Source organism: Onychostoma macrolepis, chromosome 20 (assembly GCF_012432095.1).
Source record: "Onychostoma macrolepis isolate SWU-2019 chromosome 20, ASM1243209v1, whole genome shotgun sequence".
NCBI classification, from domain to species: Eukaryota; Metazoa; Chordata; class Actinopteri; order Cypriniformes; family Cyprinidae; genus Onychostoma; species Onychostoma macrolepis.
In genome coordinates, this window is record NC_081174.1 from 329,908 (window position 1) to 357,764 (window position 27,857).

At 38.2% G+C, this 27,857-nt stretch overlaps 1 protein-coding gene across 3 annotated transcripts; it reads right to left on the minus strand.

The window, feature by feature from the left end:
- Positions 1 to 5,351: 5,351 nt before the first annotated feature.
- rps6kc1 (ribosomal protein S6 kinase polypeptide 1) lies at positions 5,352 to 27,779 on the minus strand. Of its 3 annotated transcripts, none has more exons than XM_058756576.1 (16): positions 27,559 to 27,778; positions 26,979 to 27,014; positions 25,800 to 25,920; positions 25,227 to 25,342; positions 21,401 to 21,494; positions 19,121 to 19,180; positions 18,432 to 18,782; positions 17,757 to 17,878; positions 17,422 to 17,514; positions 16,550 to 16,597; positions 15,194 to 15,326; positions 13,889 to 15,109; positions 10,825 to 10,914; positions 7,901 to 7,983; positions 7,613 to 7,708; positions 5,352 to 5,890 (listed from the first exon to the last, which is right to left on the minus strand). In XM_058756576.1, the coding sequence occupies exons 1-16, from the start codon at positions 27,658 to 27,660 to the stop codon at positions 5,789 to 5,791; spliced, it is 2,868 nt and encodes a 955-aa protein (XP_058612559.1). In that variant the 5' UTR covers positions 27,661 to 27,778; the 3' UTR covers positions 5,352 to 5,788. The 3 variants fall into 3 exon arrangements, 2 of the variants coding, with proteins under 2 accessions (XP_058612559.1, XP_058612560.1); XM_058756577.1 differs by having other exon boundaries at positions 25,904 to 25,920; positions 27,559 to 27,605; XR_009267655.1 differs by lacking the exon at positions 5,352 to 5,890 and adding an exon at positions 8,131 to 8,287 and having other exon boundaries at positions 7,654 to 7,708; positions 27,559 to 27,779.
- Between the last annotated feature and the right edge of the window lie 78 nt (positions 27,780 to 27,857).

The following is a 27,857-nucleotide window of genomic DNA, read 5'->3' on the forward strand; positions in this document are numbered from 1 at the left end:
AAACTGAGCTAGACAATGACATCTCTGAATTCAATAATGAAATGCCTTTAACTGAAAATTGAAAACTGAGTGTTTAATCTTATCATTATACATTACTGACACTCTATCCTCCAATTTGATACTGTTAAGTGCTTTGACACAATCTGTATTGTTAAAAGCGCTATATAAATAAAGGTGACTTGACTTGTTTTTTATACTGTATAAACTTTATATTCTATCCCTTATATAAAACGTTGTTTTTACATTGACATTTTTCATTTGTGAGTGATACCTGCAAATAAAAACATTTAGCTGAAAATATGTATAATGTTTTAAGGTCCAGAAGCTGTGGCTACGTAGTACATACTAATTTTTTGTTGTTGTTGTTGTTGTTGCTCATGTGACTCAGAACGTTTTATTTCATGACGGTGTGAACAGCACAAACCACATGGAATCTGATCTTTTTGATTCTGATTTGGGTCACTTTTGTGGTCCTAAATCTGATTCAGTTCATGTTTTGCATTGCGATCGCAGTCTGAACAGTAAAAATGGACTTTCACTTTACTCTAGATTGACATTCGTCATTATTCCGCACTGACAGGAGATTTTAGATAGAGATAGAAACTGAGCTAAAATACACTGAAACAAACCAATCAAGCACAGATGCAGACACTAATCAATGAATGAGTAACCTAAGTAACAAATGAACGGACAAAGGAAACTGATCTAAAAACTGAGAAAATACAAAGTTCAACTAAATCAAACATAAAACACAAATGACCTGTAACAGTATACCCCAAACAAAGAGGCATCCTCATGAAACAAAAGGTCCAGCAGAGGAGGGTGGGAGGGGGCTTGGGTGAAGGACACAGAGCCAGGGCGGAGACAGAAGCACAAGGACCAGGACACAAGCTTAAAAATATAATTATATTTTCAGAATGACATAATTTTTTTCTCAAGCATAGTCCGTGAGGTAAAATGCCCCCAGGGGGCAATGGGCAATTACTGTAGTTATTCTATTCTGAACATCAAATCCTTTGTTTTTCCATCAAATGTATTCTAAATTCTAGTTGGTTGACTAAAACTATTTGGACTTTATATTTAAAAATTACCTCAAGTTAGCATCAAGTAGCTAACCAGCTAGCCAGTTAGCATCAGCTAATATATATATTTTTTCAAATAGGCTATTATAATTTTGTAATTCCATATTATTGATTATATTCTTTTCTTTAATTTTAAGCTAAAGCTGCCTAGACTGATTTTGCTGTATAGGTTTAAAGCAAAATGCTTTGTCAGACTGGGGGCGTTTTACCCAACCTATGGGGAAAAAACGCCCCCTTGGCACAATTTGTTTAATTTTTGTTAAAAATCTAATAACATGAAAACTCTGGACATTTTTCATACTTCGTGTATAATTTATGTCATTGTCATTAAAACAATGATAACTTTTCTGAACACATTTAACTTTTGTTTCACAGAAGAAAACTTGCACAATCCTTAAGGGGGGCATTTTCCCCCACTCTACCCTACATATGAAGCAGCTACCAATGCGATGCGATACGATTCACCCCATTTCGATCCAGTGCGATCCAATTTCAATTCAACCCAATGTGATTCAATGCAATATGATGCAATGGAAAAAACATATGAGGCTATGCAATCCTGTATGGTACATATAGATAGTTCGCTTTTATTTCTTTTGTTCTGCCAAACAGCAAATCATAAATTAACTTAAGTAGCTTCTGACTTCTAACACCTCAGTCTCTGTAGTGTTGTGATATGTCATATTCACATATCAGCAGTGATGATGAGAGAATGTGCTGGAGAAACAGTTTAGAGAGGAGAAATAGGACTATCTACTAATAATTATATATAAATAAACAGTTTTTTTACCAATGAAAAAATACGTTAGAAACGATGCATCACAATACAATTCGCCAACTTGTATCCGATACACACTTTTTAAAATGAATGCATCGCAGCGTTAACTTTTATGCCCATGCATTAATGCGAATCGGTAAATCTTACCATCCCTACAAGGCAGAGCTGAAGAGCTGTAGAGACCGGGCAACACTGAAGGTCCTGGAGACCAAGTTGGTTGAGCCAGGGCATTGGAGAACTGAGGCCATGACAGAGCGACCGAGGACCAAGATGGGAAGGAGCCCGGTAGAACCGAAGGGGTGGACGGATGAAGGCCCTGTCTGTGGTGCAGGCAGAGCGGCGACTGACCAAGGCAGAGCCAACTGGACGAGGGAGCCCGGTGGAGCCCTAGGGAAGATGGTCCCAGGTGGTCCCAGGTGGAGTGAGAGTGAGGAGCCAAGGCAGAGCCGTCTAGTCGACGTGCCGAAGTGGAGTGATGGGCCAAGAGAGTCTAGGCCAGGGGTGGCAAACATCAGTCCTGGAGAGCCACGATCCTGCAGAGTTTCACTCCAACCCAACCAAACACACCTGAACTAGCTATTCAAGGTCTGAGGGTTAGTAGAAAGCTACAGGCAGAGTTTTTATCAAGGTTAGAGTAAAACTCTGCAGGACTATGGCTCTCAAGGACTGACGTTGTCCAGCCCTGGCCTAGGCAGAGCAAACGGGTCAACACTCCAGAGCGGAGCTGGCAGACAGGAAGCCCAGGGTGGATCCAGGCTACTAGGAGGAGCCAAAGGGCTGAGTGAAGCCAGTGAAGACGGAGCCGAAGAACTGGGAAACTTAGGCTGGGCAGGATTTCTGGAGACACTGGGTACTTTGAGCTGGGTGGAACCAGCAGTGAGACAAGAGATACAGGGCTGGGCGGAACCAGGACGGAAACACTCACTCTGTGTCGGTGCTGGGTGAAACTGACTCGGACAAGGAAATAAAACTGGCAGGAAAGACACTCTTCCAGACAATCAGTGCAATTTCCTCAGCTGTTGCAGAGGGGGTAGTGCTCCACGACGTACCCTCGTACTCCACCAGTAATCCAACTGGCACAGGTGATGTTGCTAGCTCACACACCTGGTCAGACATGGTTGGCTCGGGCTATAGGGCCGATCTGTGGCTCTGGCCCTGGCCCTGGTATCTGCGGTGGGCGCAGGTGTCGCTGTTATTGAGCACCCCCTGCTGGCCTCATTAACACCTCTTCCAACAGCAACCTAGTTTTCCCAAAAGGTCTTCCATCCAGGTACCGACCAGACTCAACCCTGTTTAGCTTCAGTGGGCAACCAGTCTTGGGCTGCAGGGTAATATGACTGTTTCAATAATGTAAAGGGCTAAGTAAAATCACTCTGGACCCCTCACACCCAGCCCACTCTCTCTTTGAACTGTTGTCCTCTGGTTGGCGCTACAGAGCACCAACCACCAGAACAGCCAGGCACAAGAAGTTTTTTCCCCCCTGCAGACTATATTCATTCTTTACATTTTCTTTACATTCATACTCCTGTATTATATTGCATTATTTTTTTTTTCTTCAGTTTTTCTTATATTAGTGTTGTTATATTTCATCTCTCCTGTGTAATTCCTATGTCTGCTCTATCATGTAATGTTTGCCAAGACAAGTTCCTTGTGTGCACACACACTTGGCAATAAAGCTCTTTCTGACTTCTGATTTTGCATTTTCACTTGATTGTCCTGATTTCAATTTCTGTCTTGGCTAACCTTGAGAGACAAGGTGTGAAGCTCGGACATCTGAGAAGAGCTTGGAATAGAATCCTTCTTGATGCTCCAGTTTAGTTCAGACGTCTGTTTAGTCTTCCGGATCAGGTGCTCCAGGTATGTCCAACTGGGAAGACCCCATAAAAATGTAATATATGACATATATTGTCCTTTATCAAAAGTGATATTACCATATATGTTCTCTATAGGGCTATTTATAATTCTCACATATTCCCTGGGTAGATGAATATATAAGTTTCTAAAATATCCCCATCCCCATAGTAAAATGTATACGCACATATATATATTCTAATAATATTTATGATTATTTTTTAGATGTATATGATATATTTTAGATATGTGACCCTGAACCACAAAGCCAGTCTTAAGTCGCTGGGGTGTATTTACACCCCAACTACACTGTATGGGTCAAAATTATTGATTTTTCTTTTATGACAAAAATCATTAGTATATTAAGTAAAGATCATATTCCATGAAGATATTTTGTAAATTTACTACTGTAAATATATCAAAACATCATTTTTGATGAGTAATATGCATTGCTAAGAATTCATTTGGACAACTTTAAAGGTGAATTTCTCAATATTTAGATTTTTTTGCACCCTCAGATTCCAGATTTTCAAATAGTTGTATCTCAGCCAAATATTGTCCTAACAAACCATACATCAATGGAAAGCTTATTTATTCAGCTTTCAGATGATGCAGAAATCTCAATTTCGAAAAATTGACACTTAAGACTGGTTTTGTGGTCCAGGGTCACATATATGTCAAGAATGTATGTTAAAAGATTATATATACAAAAATATGTTTGTACGTGTTTTTGTAATAAATGTTTTGAATACATGAGCAGCGCTCTTGTGCTTTACTTAAATTAGACACACTCAACAGGAAGATGTATTAAATTCCAGTTTAAAGAAATCTTTCATTCTTTCTGTCCGTAAGTCCTAAAAACTTTCAAAGCTTTTTTTTTTCTTCAAAATGACTTTTATAATGACCATTATATTTAGATTTTTTATCCTGTTACTACTGCAAGTAAATTCTGATTTAGCAATCAAATTGTTCTAAAAGCTTACTCAGCTTCGCACAGAAAAAATCATAATATATGTATTCCAAGTCTGATATATTTAATCACATGGTTCAACTAATTTCCTCTCATCACTTCTCGGTATGTTTTCTGCCTTATTCAGACAACCACACTATTAACAGATATACACAGATCATCTGGTGCACAAGCACCTTTTAAAAGTAGTTCTTCCTTTCTTTGTGCTCTGAACTGACTTAAATAATGATACGGTCATCTTTTATAGCAGAATCTGAACTCCATTGTTGAGTTTCCAACTTTCCATAACCAATTCTGCTGTTTATCTCTGTGAAGCTGCTTTGACACAATCTGTATTATATAAAGCAATATAGAAATAAAAGTGACTTGATTCTGCAGTTACAATTATCTTAAAGAGTGTGACCCATCCTTAAGTCAAGTCAAGTCACCTTTATTTATATAGTGCTTTTAACAATACAGATTTTCAAAGCACTTAACAGTATCAAATTGGAGGATAGAGTGTCAGTAATGTATAATGATAAGATTAAACACTCAATTCTCTCAATTTTCAGTTAAAGGCATTTCATTATTGAATTCAGAGATGTCATTGTCTAGCTCAGTTTAGTTTAGTTTAGTAAACTGACACATCAAAGAAACTAACACATCAAGTGAAAAAACAATATAAGCCCACTGACACAGAGAAATTTAATGAATAACACAGCATCAGATGGGTTAGTAGAGAACATGTAGTGTCTGTGATGAATTTCAATTAAACAACTGACCAGGATCACTCCGTTCATGTCCTTCTAGCACATGCTAAAGATGTTCATGCAGTGAAATTTGCCAGCTGCTTTTTGTAAACACTATAAATTAAACACCCCTACATATTTACAGTTTTGTACAGGATATATATATGCATGTATGTATTGATATTTCTCCTGAAATAAACAGAAACTTCCTGTATGCCACATTGTAACGTTCTCACAGTTGACAATGAGCTTAGGACATTTTTGGGTAAGAATCCGTGTGAAATTAGCATGAGTTCTGCATCATTTATGATGTTTTTGTACATATGGACATTTAACAGTCAATTTAGATAGACTTGAATGAGAGGAACTATCTAATGGTTTACTTGGTCCAGTTCACATGAGAAAAGAATGGATGAGACTTAATATCCTCCACACCAGCTACTCCCGCACCCAGCCGCTCCACTGGATTATACTGTAACAGCTACAGAGAGAGAGAGAGAGAGAGAGAGAGAGAGAGTGAGTGGTGGTTACAGTATAATGTACTTTATTTAAAGCAATAGTTAAAGGGTTTATGAACTGAGAAACCAAAATTCCCTTGATCTTTTGACATACGCTATATTGCTTGGGTAATATATATATATGTACTCTATGATGTAATAGTGTGGATAAGCACCGCCTCCGCAGAAGACCCCAGTTATATTATTAGCATTGATAAAACATGAAAAGAGTTTGTAACCCTATTAAAGCATGGGATGAAATACAGTGAGTCAGTCTGGTAAATTGTGAATTAGCGGTCATCATCAGAGATCGTGCAGCCAGCTGCGCTGGAAAAACTGCCATGACTGTAACCCGCGTCTGCTCGCGAATCGCTCTTGCTGTAGCCTACTTTGATAAGGCTATACTGCTAGTCAGATGCTGATTAATCAGATCAAATCGAACACAATTTTATGCGCTCTGCAGACGGTGCGCCCATGCTCCTCCAATTAATTATCCATTAACAGTTTAGATAAGTTTATAAAGAAAACTGAGGGGGCATTGCCATCAATAATTCTTCCATATCACAGCATTACAGTTGGGTTCATATCTTTCTGTAAAAGCCTGCATCAAATTGTGTTGGTTTACCAAAGAATCCACAATGAAATGTACTAAACAAATAATCTTCTACTGAGACATCAACATTGTTGAAAATAAACACCCTTTTTCCTAACATTAGGATCCTTTGGAAGGTAATGTTATTTTCAGTCCAGTGATCCTAGCATCTCTCAGTCTGTCCATATCACTTCACTAACACGCCAGTGGATGGGCCAAAATTTAAAGAAGTTCTGTTGACAGTGTGGCACATCGCCACTCAGGATCGGTCACTTGTCTGTTGTCTGGTTTCTCTCTGTAGCTGGCCAAGTGCGCCATTTGAGCAAAATAAACATAAATATTTGATCATGCCGACTGGCCTGAACCGGCACAGAATGGAACGGTTAAGTACTTCGGTCTGATGGTGGAAAAGCGGCTTTGATTTTTTTTAGTTCCTGACCCCTTTAAGAATTACAGGGAGCTGGCTTCAAGCATCCAACTAGAAAGAAGAGTCTATTACAGTAAATGCAAACAAGTGAGGTATGTTACCATTTAAACAGAGTAGGGTACAAATCATTAACAGGTTAGGTCAGCGATCGAACTATACCGTGGACTTTGGGGGAGCTCACTTGTTTTTTTTATAACGGGAAAAGTCCTCTTTTCACTTGCCTCAAAAGAGGACTTACAATTACTTCTTGCGTTGTCACCCCGACGGGAGGAGTGCTAACAGTGCTAACTAGCAGGTGAATCGGTCGTGCTATTAACGTCATCACTACAAATCATTGAGTTAATGTACTAAACATGAGGGGAATTTGCACCACAGCGCCCCCACACTTTGATGCTCATGACAAGAATAGCATGTATAGTTATCTTTATTGAAGTGAATTATGTTTAAATCACCATCATGCATGAATTACATTTTTGCAATTTTACACATAATAATCCACGATGATCACATTACACAAAACTGAAATTGCACGTCAAAATAACACATTGTCAATATTTTTTGAGACCCCCCAAAATTTCACAAATCATGTTTTCAGGGGAGCCCATGTCTTAAGGGGAGCCGAGCTCCCCCTGGCTCCCCCGTAGTTCGCACCCTGGGTTAGGTATTATCCCTATCCCTAATACGTACCTGTTCCAACAGAGAGCGTGCTTCCTCCGACACAAACTCTGGGATGTTCAGGGATGAGTGTCTTCCAATGCCAGCAGGATGACACTGAAATAGAGACTAAACACACACACACCAAATTCTACATGAACAACAAATTTAAGTGCTTCAACATTTAAAGGTGGGGTAAGCGATTTCACAAAAGAAATCACAAAACCCCTTTATTATAATTTGTCACACTGAAATCAATATATAAATACATTTTAAAATGATTCACTGAGAATAAAGCATCTGTTGTTTAAATACTCTCACCTTTCCTACTATGAGCTCAAATAAAAGGGCTCCCAAACTCCACCAATCACACGCTAATGTCTCTTCGCAGATTCCGCCCACTTCTAAATGACAGAGAGAGAGAGAAAAAAAGAAAAAAAAAGTGTCTCACTTTTTGGAAAATTTCTTATTTCACTCTTCTTTCACTTAAAGTGGCAAAGACACAAGGTTTTTGCACCAAAATAAAGAGCAAAGTAAGGGTGTATTCACACCTGTCTTGTTTGGTTCGATTGAATCGAACTCAAGTTCGTTTCCCCTCTTGGTGCGGATCTTTTGGGCAGGTGTGAATACAGCAATCACACTCGGGTGCGCACCAAACAACCATACCGAGACCCAGCTGAAGAGGTGGTCTCCGCTTCCAAACGAACTCTGGTACGGTTTAATGGATAAACCAATGAATGGATGATCTTAAGCACATGTGTGGTTTTGATTACAGTTTCTGGTTCACTTGCAAAAAGGGCAGTGTGAAAGCGAACCACACCAAACAAACAAAACAAAAAAAAAAATCAACATTGTATTTTGTCCGGACCAAAGCAAGTGAACTAGCGGACTTTCCTGGTGTGAACACACCCTAAGTGTGTAACTGAGATTTTTCTATGCTTTAATTGCATGCTGCTCCAGAGTAGGATGGGAAATGCTCTGTCCCACAAGACTGTCAGCTCATGAGCACTAAATGAGTAATATAGTAGCTTTATTGCTACTCTTCATCAACTGTAAAGAAAGTGTGTACAAAATAATTAGCAAAATCAACACTACCTTATAATGAGATAATAAAACTCCTGTTGTGAGTCGAGAAGTCTTTATTACAATGTCACTATGCAGATAGAAAAACAAAATATGGAAGGACCCAAATCCAACAAACACAACAAAAAACTAAAATAACTTCACAAAGTCGGTCACTATGTACAGCACAGTCACTACTTTGAAGTGCATTTTCTTTGACCTCTTTCCACTTTGGTATGTTAGAAAATTCGGTCCCACTTTATATTAGGTGGCCTTAACTACTATGTACTTACATTTAAATTAATCATTTGGTACAATGCACTTATTGTGTACATACATGTTCTTACATTGTACTTATATTGTTAATAATACCTTTATGTAATTACATATGTAATTAATTTCTGTAATTACATTTACAATTACACTGTTGACCCATCCCTTACACATAAACCCACCCTTAAACCTACCCATACCACTTTACCTGTCCCTAACCTTACCCATATCCCTCCTCAATAGCAGCAAAAGTATTTTGCAATACAATATGAACACAATAAGTACATTGTACTTATTTTTTGATGTAAGTACATAGTAGTTAAGGCCACCTAATATAAAGTGTGTTAGAAAATTCAGATTTTTCCTCTGACAATTAAAGACACTTTTTTGCTAGGTCATAAAGACATTATTTTTGTGTTCATGAAGCTCTAGACCCGAGAAGGAAAAAAACACAAGTAAGCAATTACACAAAATATTTTATCCTATGGTTTATTTGCCATGAAAAAAGGATGAATTTGGGACTGGTCTCCCCAAACTCTCTGAGCAGGAAATGAATGAAGTGTATCTTCAACATAGGGCTGGGCGATATGGCCAAAAAATTATCACAATAAAAATGTTCGTATCAGTCGATATCAATAATTATCACGATAAATTTCAAATCTTTATTTCTTTCAAGTTTAAAGGCTTCCAAATCAGAAAGATTTAAAAAAAAAGATTTTTGCTCTTAAGTGAAGTTCAGAATTCAAAGTTCAGGCTGTTCAGATCATGACAGACACTTAATACGGTAATTACAGACAATTATTGTTAATTACAGACTGATCTTGAATCTCCCTTTTCTGTCAAAAGATACTAGAAAAGTATATCCCTTCTTAGAGAAAAATGATATCTGTGAGGATTTCCAGTCAGGATTTAGACCGTATCATAGCACTGAGACTGCTCTCATTAGAGTTACAAACGACCTGCTTTTATCATCTGATCGTGGTTGTATCTCTCTATTAGTGCTACATATTAGTGCACATTTAGATCATGATAACCACAGGTAAAACCTCACATATACTGTGGCACCTCAACACCATGGTAAAAACATAACTATATGGTCTCTAGGCATTTGTATGAAAAACAGTACTTTTAAAGTTGTTTACGTTCAGCATGCGCACGCTGTCTACTGAACATAAACAACGCTGATTACGTTCTGTGGTACTCTCCTAAATGGCAGAAGATGGTAACTCAGGGAGAAGAATTGCTGAATAAATTATGTTATTGTTGTTTTCTTTGCACACAAAAAGTATTCTCGTAGCTTCGTCAAATTATGGTTGAACCCCTGATGTCACATGGACTGTTTTACTGATGCCCATGCTACGTTTCTGTGCGTTGATCGTGGTAATATTATTGCTGTCTATGGAGGGTCAGAGAGCTCTTAGATTCCATCAAAAATACCTTAATTTGTGTTTTCCGAAGAAGAACTAAGTTCTTACGGGTTTGGAACGACATGAGGGCGAGTAATTAATGACATAATTTTCATTTTTGGGTGAACTATCCCTTTAATATTGTTTGGTTGCTAATATTTGGTGTTCTGTTTGTTAGTTGGTTCCAGTCAGTCCAGTCAAGATTCTGACAAATTTCTCTCACCTGCCCTGGACTGTGCTTTTCCCCCTTGAGCTAGATTTAGTTAGGTTTCTTTATTGTTGCAAGTAAAATGCCTACTGCATTAAAATGGACTACTGAGTCCTCACCTCTCTTCCTGGACCCTCCCCCAACAATTGTAAATCCAGGAAAAATCTGCCTGTACTGCCTGCACTATCCACGCTAGCCTGTGGATAGTGAGCTTAAACAAAAATAAAACACAGTGCATCTAATGAAAGAGAACATTTACAGCACAGACTGTGCCTATAAGATTAAGACAAGCTGACCTGGTGCACAGTACATCTTAGAGATGGCGTTAGCGTCACATGACTCCTCTACATCACTCCAGCTACAAAAATAGGTGAGCTTCACACGACCTGAAAGAGAGAGAGAGACAGAGAGTTAGGGTGTCAATAAAACTTATTAAAGATGAATAAAGTTTACAAAAATTTAAAGTTGTAGTGTGTGCTAGTCTCTTTAGTTGTGATTCAAGACCCCATAAAATTATTTCATGAATGATATATGATGTTTACACACATTTATTTAAGATGTAAGGCAATTAAAAAAATTATTAGTATTATAAAGTAATATTAAAATAATAGTTATTATCATAATGTATGAGTGCTGAAGGTGTGATGTGTCATAAAGTCACACACTAATGTGTGATGTAGCACAAACACTTGAAACAGAAGATACTAGCCTCTGCTCAATCCATGCATTTTGGGCATTTTTTCAACTTGACAATGTCTAAACAGTACATTCTCCCAAATCCTTTAGTGGACAAGCATTTCACAGATCCTTAAAATACTTGAGCACCTGTGGATTGTTTGGTTATATATAATATAATATAATATATAATGTACAGTATATATACACACACCCAATGAACCCAATGGAATTGGTTGGTTTTCTGTATTTACTGGCAGCGCTAGGTAGATTAAATACAAGTTGTAGTCTGTTACTGATTACAGATTACATGATGAAAGCCGTAGTTAGTAAAGTAATCTAGGTTACTCATTTAGGGTAATATAAAATGACTACTTTTTAGATTACTTTTTTATATAACTTGTTACAAACTTGCCATTAAACATACCATATTGACAAAAAAAGGCAAAGAGAAAGAAAATATATTCCATATTGTTTTTATATCAGCGACACTTGTGACTTTGATGAAAATCAGATGACATTTCCAATGGGTTCACATATTTTTTCTTACCACACATGGTTATGCCATTTACTCTCAAATCACAAATTAAGTAAAAGACAGCCATGCACAAAAGTTGAATAAAGAGGAGAGAACTTGGCAACTAGATTATTTAAGATAATTGGAGGACAAATCTATATAATAAGAACACAAATACTGTACATTTAAATAGTAGATCACATGCTGCATTTGTCGCGTTTGTGAAATACAGGAAGACAAAGGTAAAAAAAGGATGAAGGGTTGTTTTTTTATGATAAAACTGAACTGGAGTGTGATCAGAGCAACAGATGAGACAGCAAGACATTTTAAGTTGAATTGCACATTCCATGATCAGCAAATATGGGTAAAATGACTACCCCAGGGGTCTCAAACTCAGTTCCTGGAGGGCCGCAGCCCTGCATAGTTTAGTTCCAACCCTGCTCCAACACACAAACCATGTAGTTTTCAAATAAGCCTGAAGGACTTGATCAGCTGGATCAGGTGTGTTTAATTAGGGTTGCATCTAAACTCCGCAGGGCTCCGGCCCTCCAGGAACTGAGTTTGACACCCCTGGACTACCCTGTCATTTTCATATTGCAGGAGCAGATACCAGTGGGCATTATTGAACTAAATATGCAAATAAACATAAGAATAAATGTATAAATATATGTAAGAATAAAAAAGTAAAAATAACTAAAAAATACATTTGAAACTGTAGGCATTTATGGCTTATTACAGTACAGTTTCCTAACTAGATCATTCATGCATTTGTCTTGTTTCTGATTTTTTTGCTTTGCCTTGTAAAATTGTATTCATTAATTTTTGTTTAAACTCCCTGTGATTCTCTAAGGTGAACTTGCAGTCCTGCCATATTATCAAGTGGCCACGGTTCTTTACGCTATGGCAGATAACTGGTCATCCCGCCCAGTATGCTACCCCAGACCAAGAAAGTAATTCAATACCAAGTCGTATTCATCAAAAAATATATTTGGATGTTGTTTAAATTATAATTTTTGGGGTGATTTTGAAAATGTTTGCTATGATTTGCCAACCCACTATCGTGCACAGTGAAATATACCAAAGAAACAAATAATGCTAAGGCATTCCTATGATTCTTTGGAAGGTACTTTTAGTCCAGTAAATTATTCAAAGACACACTCAGAATATTCATAAGACTGGTCATCACTCAAAAAAGTAATGACCAAAGCACTCAAAATGCCGGGTTATTTTTTCTACCCAACTGCTGAGTTGAGCCTATTGGGTTGTTTTTTCCAGTGTTGGGTAGTTTTTGTGTTACCCAGCCACTGGATTAGAGGCTGTTTCAATCTCACTGAGAGCTCAGTACTGTTTGTTCATGGGCAGGTTATGTAGTCAGTCATGGCATCTTTCAGTTACGAATGAAATGCGAGGCGGCGGTCTGAGGTTCGCAGTTTCCCCCGAACAGCAGCCTGTCACCGGCTCAGATTTCGGCGATTCACCAGATAACAGAGAACAGATTAATACACTTGAACTAAAATGTTGCTTTTAAATGTTTCACATTTCTAAAATGCTTGTTAAATGAGTTTAAATGCATGTAATATTGTAAACTATTCTGTATTCATCTAAAAAAAATTAATTAATTTGTCTTATATTTTCGTCCATGGGAGTTCTTGCTTATTAATAAATGTTCACCTTTTGATTATTATTGTTACCTCTAATAATTCTGTGTGTGATTTCGAATTTCCAACCTATTTTAAGCCAGCAATAAAGTAATTCCGTATCCCCGTCTAAATACTGTAAAGCTAATATAAAGCCACCCAGCTTTATATATCAAGCTGATGTAAAGCTGCTTTGACACAATTTGCATTGTTAAAAGCACTATACAAATAATAGTGACTTGACTAATTTTTGAACAATAGTTGAGTTAAATAAAACAACCCAGCATGCAAGGCCAAACATTTAACCCAACCAGCTGGGTCAAAATAACCCAGCATGTCTTCTGTCCAATATTTATCCAGGCTGGTTTGCCAAATAACCCAACTAGCTATTAACCTAACTAGCACTCGACTGTTAAATTTTAAAATTGATTAACTATTAGGAGTATTCGAACGCATAGATGCTATTCCCAAATCCAATATGAAGTAATGGGGGTCTTGAATAGTGTAATGAAGTGAGATTGATTGATTCACCTGCGTGGTTTAGCAGTATGTTGCTGGGGTTCAGGTCTCGGCATATAATGCCCTCCTGATGCAGAGCATCCAGAGCCATAACCATGTCAGCAGCCCAGTTCCTCACTAGAGCCTCTGGGATGCGTGTGTCTAATGAAACTGCGGCCAACTTATCCAGCTCTTGAAACAACTTAGACACTTCCTCATCCTCCTGTTCTCCTATAGTGCCTTTGGACCTCAAGCCCAGTTCTTCATGTTCAACAAAGTCCTGAGTTCTGGGAACAGCTGCGTCCAGCGTGCCAGAGAGCTCAGGGGAAGACAGAGTCAATGAGTCTGTTCTAAAAGATGTTTTTGATGGCCTGTGTAGAAGAGAAAAAGTGGCCACATCAACGGACTGGTCCAACTCCTCTTTCTCTCCTCTCTGTAGAACATCCGGCCTGCCAAATGTAGGAGAGGTCTTGGCCACTGCAGCAAAAGCGATGTCTCCAGTAATAAGCTCTTCATCCAGCGTGTCCACTGTGCCATCTTCAAGCACTGGCAGATTGACCAACAGATCAGGCGGTTGTCCCTCAACAGGACAGCTGACAGTGGCATCCTCCAGTACAGCCTCTTTAAAGGAAATCACCGGCACCAGATCGTTCGAGCTTTGATCACTATCAGACCTCCAGAGATCCGACACTTCCTGTATCATCTCCACCGCAGGCTCCTCTGTGAGTTCTACACCATCATCTGAGGGTACAAACGATGGCTTGCAGGCTTCTTGCCTGTCACTGTGGAAGAGCTCCGTGGGCGGTGATTGGTCCGGATGGTCAGGTGAATGTGTGAATTGATCCACAAAGCCGGCTAGTTGCTCTTCCTCAGTGAAGAAGCACAGCTCCTGCATCGATATGGGAGAGCACAGACTATCAGTGTTCAACACTGAGCATGTATGTTTCTGTGTTAACAGAGGAGCAAGTGAGCAGTGGTCCTCGTCCGTCTCCAGCCTATCCTGCTCATACTCATTGCACAGCGTCAAGTAGCTGTTGGTGCACTCCTCTTCAGAGGTGGCACCGGAGTCTGGCAGTTGGGCCGCTGGCTCGAGGCTTAGGCCCCGAGAATCCACACTGCTGGAAGCGGTGTGCACAGGGTTCAGGGTTGAATGTACCACTGTAGAGTGATCTTTCTGGATGAAAGGTATGTTGAAGCTTTCTTCTGGACTGTTTTCACGCAGATACTTACAGATATGAGACCACAATTTACCACCTGAGCAGACAAAGAGGAAGTACTACTCAACATCCTGTTTACACAATTAGGCATTTAGAAAAAAGCAAAAACAACTGAACTCACCCTCAGCATACTGCAGTAAAAGAAAGATGGAGTCCTCTGAGATGATGTATTTCTCCAGTTGTACCATGTTTGGCACGGAACGAGGCACAATAGTCTTCTTAACACGTCCACACGCACTGCTTTTCCTTAAACCCTGCACACACACACAGAAGTCATATCAGTATAAAATCAGGGGTCCACCGGCCTGCAGTCCAAAAATATTCACACAAACCTTGAAGTGGTATTAAATTGTTTATCTTTCAGTCTGCTCCTGTTATAACGAACAGAGCTGTCTATACTGCAAATATCATGTGTGTAAACTGATTGCTGTGTACGTTTTACTGTATGAATGCTTCTGCTATTTCCATGACTGTTTTTTTTCATCGCGTGTCACATTAAGAGTGATGCAAACTACAATTTGAAGTCTGAATTGAGCAGCCAGAGCGCCCACACTGAGATGCATCTGTAAAAATCAGTCAAAATACATTTGACTCTAAATCGCAGGTCCAGATATTTAACCTGCTGGGTAGTAAAAATTTATAATTGCTTCATAAACAAAATAAAATATTTTAATCAGTATTCTACTGTATTCAGTATTCATCTGGCCATGTCTTGTTTTGTCATTAGGAAAGGTTGCTTTTTTTTTTTCTTCTCTTGGTTCTTACGGTGTGTAGCTCCCTCAATGATTAATCACTGTTTAAATGTTTTGTGTGCATAAGTCCTTGCTTTTTTATAGGGAGATGCTACAATACTGTTTAAAAAAATTAAAATAAACTTTTTGGCAGTCAAATTTTGTGGAACTTTTAATTTTAATGTAATGAGCTAGACAAACTGAGCCTGTAATGAGCCTGTGTCAACTTGAGGGGAATCAACTTTAAACACCCACGAAAAATGACCCCGAGACCAAGAAACAGAGGTGTAAGTGCATAAATAGAAAACAACAATCACTAAACCCAATATAATAAAGGAAGAGATAAATGTGACATTTATTGTAATTGGTTTAAGTGAACATTTCTGTAAGTTCACTTAAAATAATTGTTATAATATTTTTCATGATTCTGTAATTGTTAATTAGTAAATAAAAAATATAATAATTTGCAATTTATGCCTACACTTTACTGTAATGTTAAATCTCTTCTAATGTTGTCTTTTTTTCCACATTAATACAAAATCCCAAATACAAAAAAATATATAATTGTAATTAGAAATTGTAATTTTAAAGGGCAACACAACTTTTACGACAGTTTGGTAAAGAATATAATACAGGGGATTTTACAACTATTACTTGTAAATAGTAAATAAAAATTAAACAGAAGCACAGCATAACTGTGAGCCATTCCATTATTAGGTGTTATTAACTGTAAATGGACCACTTACTTTCAAAATAAACGTTTCCTGTGTTCGCCTATCCATCACCAACAATACCTGCACATGAATTACACAAAGACATCAGACAATGTTTAAAAACAAATACTTCTTAGAAGTGTTGTATAATTCTGTGCTCTAACCATCCTTTCATCTAGGAAGTTATACAGTCTGTGTCACTGAATTGGTTCAGTGTTGACTCAGTTCAGTTCAATAACTGTCGATATTTCAAAATTTACCAAATTTGAAATGAAGACGATCAAGCAATAAAGCAGTTCAACAGATGACAGTACTATCATTATCCAGCTCAACCCAGTATAAGTTTTATTCTCATCAATGGAGAAAAAAAAAGTACAGGGTGTACAGGGGCGCCATAAGGGTGGGGGGATGTTAGGATGATTCTAAGGGCCCGACGATGGAGGGGGGCCTCTCGAGGGGGAAACGCGATTTCTACCAAGGGGAACGCGTTTGCAATTTCTACCGAGGGGGACCCCCCCGGAACGTGATCTGTACTGAGGGGGATATATATATGGGCAAGTTAACGTGTTTTTATCGTGTTAATTAATAAACGCCGACAATTATGTTATCGCGCATTAATGCATTATTTTTTTTTTTATTATTATGATTATTTTGAAAGTCCGTTGCTCACTGGCTCTGAATACACATACAGACAAACTCCCGCGCTGCACTCTGTTGCGTTGGGTCCCGCGATAGTGCAGGTAAAAAAAAAAAAAAACATAGCCATACAGGTTTGGAATAACTTGAGCAATAAATAAAGACTTGGCTTTAATTTTAATGACCTATTCCTTTAAAAATGTTCATTTGTTGTGTTATATGCAGTAACGATTATAATACATTTTTAATATTGAAACATAATATTGTACCTTATCAATAATGCCCAGCACTCTGTAATTCTTCAGCTCATCAGAATGAGTCTGCTCAGCCCACAAGCCACCGCAGCACTGCGAGCCCAACGCCTGAAGTCACACCCAACAATGACAAACACGAAAAAAAAAAAAACATGTAAACAACACATATAGTACAAGCAACATGAAACAACAATGATAGGCTAATGGAAAAGTTTAAGAGCCTTATTCTTAAAATGTGTGCACTCACTTCTTCACTTTTACATCATCAATTAAAAGTAACTGTAAAAATTTGCATTTTGTAAATGAGGCCTCGTGTTTCATTGTGAAGGTGTAAGATCACACACACTGACCCTGCTTTGAGTGGAGCTCTGACCCATGCTGTCTTTGAGCTGCCCAGAAATGAGCTCGGCACGCATCAGATATTCTGCTGTCTTTCTCTTCACAGCTTCCCTTCTGCTGGGACTTACCTCTCCTGAAATATGCAATACATATACTCACAATAAACTTGCATGTCTGTATAGCGGTCCACTCCAAAAGTTGACTTTGGTTCATTTGCTTGGTATGAAAACCGCTTTTCAAACTTGGATGTGCGCAACCTCACAAATTTGAAATTTGGAGAGAATGAACCACAACTAATGATGCATAATATAACAAAAATAACATAAAATTGCAATTTATCCATAGTAGACAGTTACAAGTTCTAATTAAGCTCATGCTAAAGTGCTAAAGATTTCTTTTCTGACACGCACTGTAAGTGGTGAACCAGCAACAGACTGGGCCATCTGATCAATCAAAACAAAGAGTAGGCTCTTAATCTAAGATTTAAAAAAAAACGTCTAAAAAAGCAATTCATGCTTATAAGCCTAAGTGCAGAAGAGAGGACTTCAATGACAAAGTTTATCCTTCAAATGAAATTCACATTTACATGACATTACATAATGCCACTTTCTGTTAAAACCCTGGAATAAGCCACATGCGACCAGTTCTGCATATTGGAATACAGAGTTATGCATTAAATTATATACCTTGTACACCCTGCAGCAGAAGATCTACACCTCTTCGGTAATAGGAAAACGCCACTGCAAAGTCCTGCTCCACTTCTTTCTGGACAGCTAGAGCGATCTGCTCACTGGCCTCTTCCAGGTAGTCCTTCTTCTCGGAGTAGTTCCTGAGGCTGGAGGCGAAGCTCAAAGCCCCACTGCTATGGCTGGACTCTACTCCCAGCCGGCTTGGGGACGTCACTGGCTGTTGGATAGGAGACGAGTTGCTTTGTGTTGCTGTGTGCCTGATGCTGCCTGATGCCATTCCATCATCCACTGCATCCAGAGTGTCTCCATCGACCTCCAGAGAATTCAGCTCACTGTCACTGCTGCCACCTGTCATTAAGGACACAAATCTAGCATTAATTCAAAATAGCTGACTTCCTGTTGGGTGGAGCTAATGACTAATTTTGAAAGTTGTATGGCTTTACAACAACAATATATGCGAGTCTGGTGACTGCAGGGCCATATTCAAGCGGAGTTTAGCTCTAGCCCCAGTTAAACACACCTGAACCAGCTAAGTTCTTCGGGATCACTAAAAACTTACAGGCAAGTGTGTTGAAACTAGCTGGAATTAAACTCTGTTAGAAAGAGGCCCTCCGGCAGCAAGATTGGATACTGAAATTTTGGCATCATGACAAGATTATTCACACATTTAGGAAACTCTCACTTACGCTCATGTTCACATGGGTTGGCCACTGTCAAACCATCCACAACACTGATATCTTTAGGAGCTACAGAAAGGCAACATAGACAGACAGAAAAAAAAAAAATCAGATTCTATCAGAAAAATAAAACAGTTTTCTGAGACAGTATGGAAGTCATGAAACAGCAAGATAATAAATATGCAGATATTGAAATAAGCTAAACATAAATGTCATCACAATATTCATACAATATCAATATTTCTCAAATGAAATGGTGAAAAGCTTGTGAAGTGACTCTCAGAGCAGCTCTGGAAATGAAGTTCATGTCCTCACATACTGAGACAGCAGACTTTGTCCCTTGTAACAAACAGCAACATTATGCGCTAAAGAAAGTTGAAAATTTAAAAAAAGCGTAATAGGATCCCTTTAAAAACACCAATAAATTAGTTCTCTAACCAGGAGCCTCCAACATTGGCAAAACAAAATGTAGGGTGGAAATAGGCAGTAGCCCCTCACTGCAGAACAAAGATCCAGGGGGTGGAGATTGGTAGGTTTTGGGATCAGGGGGTGGAGATGGGTAGGTTTAGGTAAATGTAAGGTGGGAGGAGTTTGATCTAGATCCAACCACACCCCCTGGATCTTGTGTTCTGCAGTGAGGACCATCTCGAAATAGGGTTGAACACTGGATGAGAAGCACCACGTCTTTAAAATTCGAATACATTCTTTTCTATGAATCTACGCACACCTTTCTATGAATTAGGGCTGAACGATTAATTGCATTTGCGATAATATCGCGATATGAAAAAAAAATGCGATTTTTCAACTGCAGAGGCTACGATTACACTCTGTCACGTGACACGCGAGAGTAAAAAGGTGTTCAACTTGAAGATCGATCGGTGAATGACATCAAAGTACGGCGAGAGAAAGCATAATATATTAATATTAATACCCTTTCACATGGGACGCGGCTGTCGCGAATGTCTAGTTCATTTTCAATGGTTGACGTGGAAAACAGCAAACCGCTGGCGGCGCGAGGTGGAGCGCAAGCGGTGCTCGTGCACCCCAAATCATGCCGCTTCCACGAGCACAGCGCTTCGCGGCAGCCGCCGCCAAAGATACAAATATTTTAACTTTTTGTAAGAGGCAGCAGCAGCCACGTCGGCTTTAACCAGTTACTGAACAGAATATTAACACCCAATCCTAGAACATTTCACTAAGCTCATGTGTTGAAAACATTATGATATATATATTCTTATTTATTTATTTAAAGTCTGTCTAAAGTTAACAGACAGTGATTAAAAAGTGCAATCCACATGTTTACATGTATGTTTACTACAGTGACTTTGAATTACTTACCTAAATACCGAGTGTGGTAAAGCAACAGATTTGTTTTTATATTTCTGCAATCTACTTTAGTTTGTGTGATTTGTTACGGACTTTCATAATAATGTTTACACCAGGATTATTTGTCAGTGCTTTATGTTGTCATAATTATTACATGCTTACAAGGCTGGAAGTTCAACAAATCAGTCAATATATTACTGTGATTGTAGTTGTTAAATAATGTCATTCATATCAATTCATGCATCACCTAATTTCATCGTAACTTATAGGCCCGGCCTACAGAAAAGAACATTTATGTTTAATCTAACTAATATTGTGTTGGTCATACTATACAATGATTTAAAGAGCTTTAAAAAATAATTGCATATTAAATCGCAATCGCAATATTAGTAAAAGAAATCGCAATTAGATTATTTTCCAAAATCGTTCAGCCCTACTATGAATCACAGGCCGCCTTTTTGTACTACCTGCAGATTACTGTAATATTCATAAAAGCGTGCATACTATTTTCATTGTGACCAGCTTGACGAGTGTTCAGCACTATGTATTTTGAATAGTTTAAATATAAGCTAAAACGAGCACCCTATTTGACTGCTTTTTGTAGAGTTAATACTGAATTTTGAAATCACCAATAAGTTGCAACATGCGTAATCATGACTGATCATTGTTTACATTATTCACTGGTGTGTCAAATTATGCAAATCACAAGCAGAGCAACATATATTATATTGTTATGTTGTAATGCTTAATTACAATAATTAATTTGAAATAACCCAATAAATTTATATAAAATCTTTTAAGACAATCTTAGAAGATTATTTTTAACTCCTCAAGTTTTGTTTTAAGAACATTCTTAAAAAGTATTTTTGGGAATACAAAAATTAACTGTATTTTATGTGGGACATTTTTTAAGTGTGACTTTAATTTAAAAAAGTGAGTTTGACACTTTACGGATGAACTTACCTTCAGAGCTGCTATCTAAGAGGCTGTCAGCCAAGAAATCAGAGAAGGGCTCGGCTGGGCCGATGAGCTCAGAGCTGTCTTGCACCTCACCACCCTAAAACACACACACACACACGCACACCAACCATTTGTGGTTACCATGTTTAATTCCTGTGAGATGAGGAGGAAGTGATAACCACAGTTTCCTTTCATGAATTTCTTGTTTATTCTGTCTGTATAGGGTCTTACTCTTAAAAAAAAAAATACTACCAGCCAAAAGTTTGGACAAATCTACTACTATTCTTTATACCATATTTTTTCAACATTTTAGAATAAGTTTTTTACAACTGTAAAATAATACAACTGGAATTAAATGTCTAATAAAACGAACATTACTATAGTTGTTAATTGCTAGGGTGTTGCTAGACTAACAAATACCCTTATTAGACACCATTAGTTTTCACCAGACCCTGTTTTTCAACTTTTGGATGCTTGACTGCTCTCAGCAATTTCTGTTATCAGTCACACTGAAAACTGAAATCACCCGCTCTGCTCATTGCGTGCTAGCAGACAGCCGCAGTCAGCAAAAACGGCAGAGACAGGAAGTGTCTCATATCTTCCACACACAGTGAATGATTTCGAACAAACTTGAGCTTTATGTTAGGTCAAGTGGGCTGATCGCACGGATGTAGCTATTGTTAGTCAAGGTCACAGCACCACCGACTGGCAGCAGTGTATCACTTCACAGCAGGCTTTAATATTTACCTCAATCACTCGGAGCTTAGTCAGAGTAGAGTAATGTAAAGACACAACTGACGTAAAATTGCAAAAGAATACTTTTAAGTGAAAAGTTGCAAACTGCATCTCTCATTCAAACTCTCTTTCAGCCCGTCAGTCCCTCTTTTCCTCTTCAGAATGTTTACACTGCATATCAAGCAATTTATTGCATGTGGCCACTTTGATTAACTCCTAAGTAGTGCTTATTTGCAGATTAATAGAAAAAAATGTTTCCACTCTATATTAGATCGGCTTCCACTTTGTCTGAGTTCAAGTCATATCTCAAAACTTATTTATTCTCTGTTGTTTTTAGTCTATAAGAGTGTTCAGTTCTAACTGTTTTGCTGCTATTAGTGTAGTCTCAACCGCAGACGTCATGACCACGGACCGTTGGCTGAACGTCTGATGCATATGGCACACAAAAGTGGAAACACTTCAGGAGTTTCGAAGTCTTCATTGGATTGGTTGAATTATACATGATTTCCTGGAAACGTGTGTGTCGCCTAGTAACGTTCTAGTAACGTTCCGCCTAGAAACAAAGAGGCCGTGATGCCAAACCCACTCACAAAAGAAGAAAGTCCGAGAGTTATACACAATGTTATTGTGGCGACATTTCCACGCCCCGAAACGAACTGTGATTGGTTGTCTGACATGTCGGTCAAACGGCCCCAATGAAAGCGGCCAAGGATTCCAGACCTTCAGCCGTCAGTTGTTTAGGAATTTGACTAAAACTTGAGTGAGGCATTTCTTCAAATTCAAACATTATAACTGTCAAGGGCTAAGAAAAAGGCTACCTTGGTTCCAAATGCTGTAACTTTTGATTACTTCGTGATATCACCACAAAATGTAATTCACATACAGTACATATGTTGGGGAACATCACCAAAAAAATAAAAAATCCTACCTTATTTCTTTCCTGAGATATTGAATGTCATAAGAATGACATAAACATTTCCCTTGACCACACTAATTTAATTTCTCAGCAGGGGAATGTCCAAATGAAACAAAGTTTTCTAGCAAATGATACTAACCTCTCTTTGCTAGAGTCTTGGAGTCATGAGTCATTATATTTGTGAATATCATTCAGAAAAACAACACTTTCAGTGAGGCAAAAATGCCTACAGGACTCAAAGGGTTAAAACCTTCAAAATACCCACTGAATCCCTGTAACAGTACAAATGGACCTAAACAACATGTAACTAGAGAGTCAATGGCATGAGAGATGATTTTTGATGAATGTATTAAACAGGGAAAAGTTTTCCAGGCAAGAGTTTGATTGCTTACAGTTGATTTATGCAACTTTGCTTACGTATCAGTGTCTTGTTTTTGTCTTACATTTATCTAAAATGTCAATAGGCTCAAAATACTAATACAGTGCATTCAGAAAGTACTTATACTCCATCTTTTTCAAATTGCGTTATATTACAGCCTTATGCTGAAACACTTTTTTTTTTTTTAAATCCACATCGCTCTACGCACCATACCCCATAATTACAAAACAAAGCCAGATTGGTGATAACTTAGCAAATTCATTAAAAAGAAAAAACTGACCATGCCATGAGGTCAGAAAAACTAACCCCTAACTGCAGAACTCAGAAACAGGATTGTGGCGATGCACAGATCTTGGAAAGGCTACAAAAACATTTGTTACATTGAAGGTTTCCAAGAGAACAGTGGCTTCCATAATTCTTAAGCCACACCACACACAAGCCAACGCCAACGAACTAGTGGTAACGAAAGCGGAATTACGTTTTTAGTGAATTGTTGGCCTTCTGGAAAGTATGTTCATTTACCGTATATGTACTCAATACTTGGTAGGGGCTCCTTTTGCTTTAATTACTGCCTCAATTCGGCGTGGCATGGAGGTGATCAGTTTGTGGCACTGCTGAGGTGGTATGGAAGCCCAGGTTTCTTTGACAGTGGCCTTCAGCTCATCTGCATTTTTTGGTCTCTTGTTTCTCATTTTCCTTTTGACAATACCCCATAGATTCTCTGTGGGGTTCAGGTCTGGTGAGTTTGCTGGCCAGTCAAGCACACCAACACCATGGTCATTTAACCAACTTTTGGTGCTTTTGGCAGTGTGGGCAGGTGCCAAATCCTGCTGGAAAATGAAATCAGCATCTTTAAAAAGCTGGTCAGCAGAAGGAAGCATGAAGTGCTCCAAAATTTCTTGGTAAACGGGTGCAGTGACTTTGGTTTTCAAAAAACACAATGGACCAACACCAGCAGATGACATTGCACCCCAAATCATCACAGACTGTGGAAACTTAACACTGGACTTCAAACAACTTGGGCTATGAGCTTCTCCACCCTTCCTCCAGACTCTAGGACCTTGGTTTCCAAATGAAATATGTAAACCTCATCTGAAGAGGACATTGGACCACTGGGCAACAGTCCGGTTCTTCTTCTCCTTAGCCCAGGTAAGACGCCTCTGACGTTGTCTGTGGTTCAGGAGTGGCTTAACAAGAGGAATACGACAACTGTATCCAAATTCCTCGACACGTCTGTGTGTGGTGGCTCTTGATGCCTTGACCCCAGCCTCAGTCCATTCCTTATGAAGTTCACCCAAATTCTTGAATCGATTTTGCTTGACAATCCTCATAAGGCTGCTGTTCTGTCGGTTGGTTGTGCATCTTTTTCTTCCACATTTTTTCCTTTCTGTTAACATGCTTGGATACAGCACTCTGTGAACAGCCAGCCTCTTTCGCAATGAATGTTTGTGGCTTACCCTCCTTGTGAAGACATAAAAAAACAAACCCTTGCTACGTGTACTGCATTAGGCTAACTGAGACTTGTCACAGCACTTTCATATTATTGCGGTTTTGTTGGTTTTGACTGCTTCTATTTTCCTCATTTGTAAGTTGCTTGGGATAAAAGCATCTACTAAATGACTAAATGTAAATGTAATGTGTGATGTACAGAGGGTTACTTATGAAACAATGTTTCTTATTGTAATTCATCAGATTGAAGGCCCATATTTAAAATGCATATCACTGATAGACAGATGAATAAATGCAAATATTGAAAACAACCTGACAGCTCTGATAGCCATCCCAGTTCATATACATACCTTAAAGAAATCCTGCATGTACTGGCTGCCATACAGAGCAGGAATATTAGCACTGAACTGCAGCAAATCCTCTGAGCACTGCCTTCTCTTTTCAATCACAGACTCATCAAAACGACCTTCAAACACAAATATACAAGTTAAGCTAGAAATAACATAATCTGAACAAACAACACTTTCAGGATATTTCTTTGATTTCAATCTATTACATTTTATTTAACATTTCAGGAGTTCCCGTGGTGGACATTTCTTGGCATTTGCAGATATTGTAATTTTTGGCCTGCAATATTTCGATAGATAGATAGATAGATAGATAGATAGATAGATAGATAGATAGATAGATAGATAGATTTAACTGAAACATACCTGTTCAGGGGTGCGATTCCCAAAAGCAACTATGGTCGCATGTTCCGTCATTCAGTTCAATGAAACTAATGACCATAGTTAGCTAACGATGGTTTTGGGAAACGCACCCCAGAATGTTACTTAAATAAGTAAATAAATACACAACTTAAAAAAGAAACCTTCCCTTACAACACAGCACACTCTGTCTCACTTACACACACACACACTTACCAAAGACTGTAGCTTTTGCGAAGGGAGGGAAGAGCTCTGACTGCCCATAGAGGTTTCTGTGTATCTGCCAAAGGTTTTGATGAAGCTTTTTGAAATCACTATACCTTTTCCACACTGTGATCTAGTGAGAGGAAATCAGACAAATAAAGACTGTTAATGAGTGCCTGGTAACAACTCAGTACAGTGCTCACATTATTATTTGTGACTCTGGATGACAAAACCAGTCTTAAGTGTCAATTTTTCGAAATTGAGATTTATACATCATGTATCAAGCTGAATAAATAAGCTTTCCATTGATGCATGGTTTGTTAGGATCGGACAATATTTGGCTGAGATACAACTGAAAATCTGGAATCTGAGGGTGCAAAAAAAATCTAAATATTGAGAAAATCGCCTTTAAAGTTGACCAAATTAAATACTTAGCAATGCATATTACTAATCAAAAATTAAGTTTTGATACATTTACGATAAGAAATTTACAAAATATCTTCATGGAACATGATCTTTACTTAATATCCTAATGATTTTTGGCATAAAAGAAAATCGATAATTTTGACCCATAAAATGTATTTTTGGCTATTGCTACAAATACACCCCAGCGACTTAAGACTGGTTTTGTGGTCCAGGGTCACATTTAACATAAGTCTGAATGAAATGGCATTTACATTTAATTTTACTTCTGCAATGTGACAAATCTGAGATTCAACAAGATTAAAAACCAGCATTTTTCATTCATTTAATTACTGCTGTAATCTTCATTACATTAACATGCATCCAATTACTATGACTTCAGAGAGTAGCATAAAATAATGCTTCAACAACTATTTGGATATTGGTCAACATCAACCTATGCTATGTGCAGCCTAAATGACCACACATTTAAACATATGTTGTTTCAGTAGCAGATCAAGTCATTACATTTTGATGAAACATTCTGACATTTTTTTACATTTACATTTAGTCATTTAGCAGACGCTTTTATCCAAAGCGACAGAAGCAATCAAAACCAACAAAAGAGCAATGATATGTAAGTGCTGTGACGAGTCTCGGTTAGCCTAACCTTTGTAACCTGTGGAATAATGTGCACTGATCAACCATTCACAATTAGAATAATGACATGTATATTATAGGAAATATTTTTTTTTTAATTTCAAGAGTGAATTTGTTTAGGATTCTCACCTCCTGAATGTCCTCTGGGTTCTTCCGTGAAATAATCTGTGGAGGAACAGAATAATATGACCATCACTAGTACTACATAGGCAAATGTCCTCGGTCTACATTATGAACAACAATTCTGGTTTAGTCAGCTCTTTATTTTGTGTATGTATAAGAGAAAAATAAGGAAGAGAATACAAAAACTGAAACAAACAGCACCATCTAAAAACACCATAATTAATAACACATTAACTGATTTGACATTATGTCTGTGTCAGATTCAAATGCATCTGATCTGATATTTCTGTTGACAGGTGTCAATCAAAGATTGAAGACTATAAATAAGAGCGTTTTCCTCAAAGACAGAAAAATAATAACAGGATTATGGACATGATGTGACACATCCGACTGTGACCGGTTCAGATGTATCAGATTTACTTGACATTAGTAAACACACCACAAAACATGCATATCATCACAGATGTGACCAAATCATTGATCAAATCATCCACTCTGATGTTTTATTAGTTTGTGTTAGTGTTCCTGATCAACATTAGCGTTAGCACATGTGCACTACACCCCGGTAATATGCGCTTATTCTCACCCGGGCCGTGACTTTATACACCGTGTAGCCTTTCTTGTGTGTCGTAGGGTCGGTGACCGTGTAGAATCGCACAATCTCGTCTTTGTTCCGCGCGGAGATCATCCTGAGACACGCATCGCCATAGCAGGACACTTAGCCGTACAATAGACAACAGCGCTACAGATCCGCTCATGAATAACAATCAGGCCGTGCTGACGCTGCACGGTAACCTTCCGGGGAGCGTCGAGAACACTGCGAGCCATCTTAACATTTAAAGGGATAGTTCATCTAAAAATGAAAATGTAATAATTTGCTAACCC

Excerpts from the sequence above, each read along its gene's own strand:
- rps6kc1 (XM_058756576.1), bottom strand. The coding sequence starts at position 27,660 with ATGATCTCCGCGCGGAACAAAGACGAGATTGTGCGATTCTACACGGTC. Across the intron at positions 27,015-27,558 it reads TGTATAAAGTCACGGCCCGG|ATTATTTCACGGAAGAACCC; the intron begins GTGAGAATAAGC and ends GTTCCTCCACAG. Across the intron at positions 5,891-7,612 it reads CACGCTCTCTGTTGGAACAG|CTGTTACAGTATAATCCAGT; the intron begins GTACGTATTAGG and ends CTCTCTCTGTAG.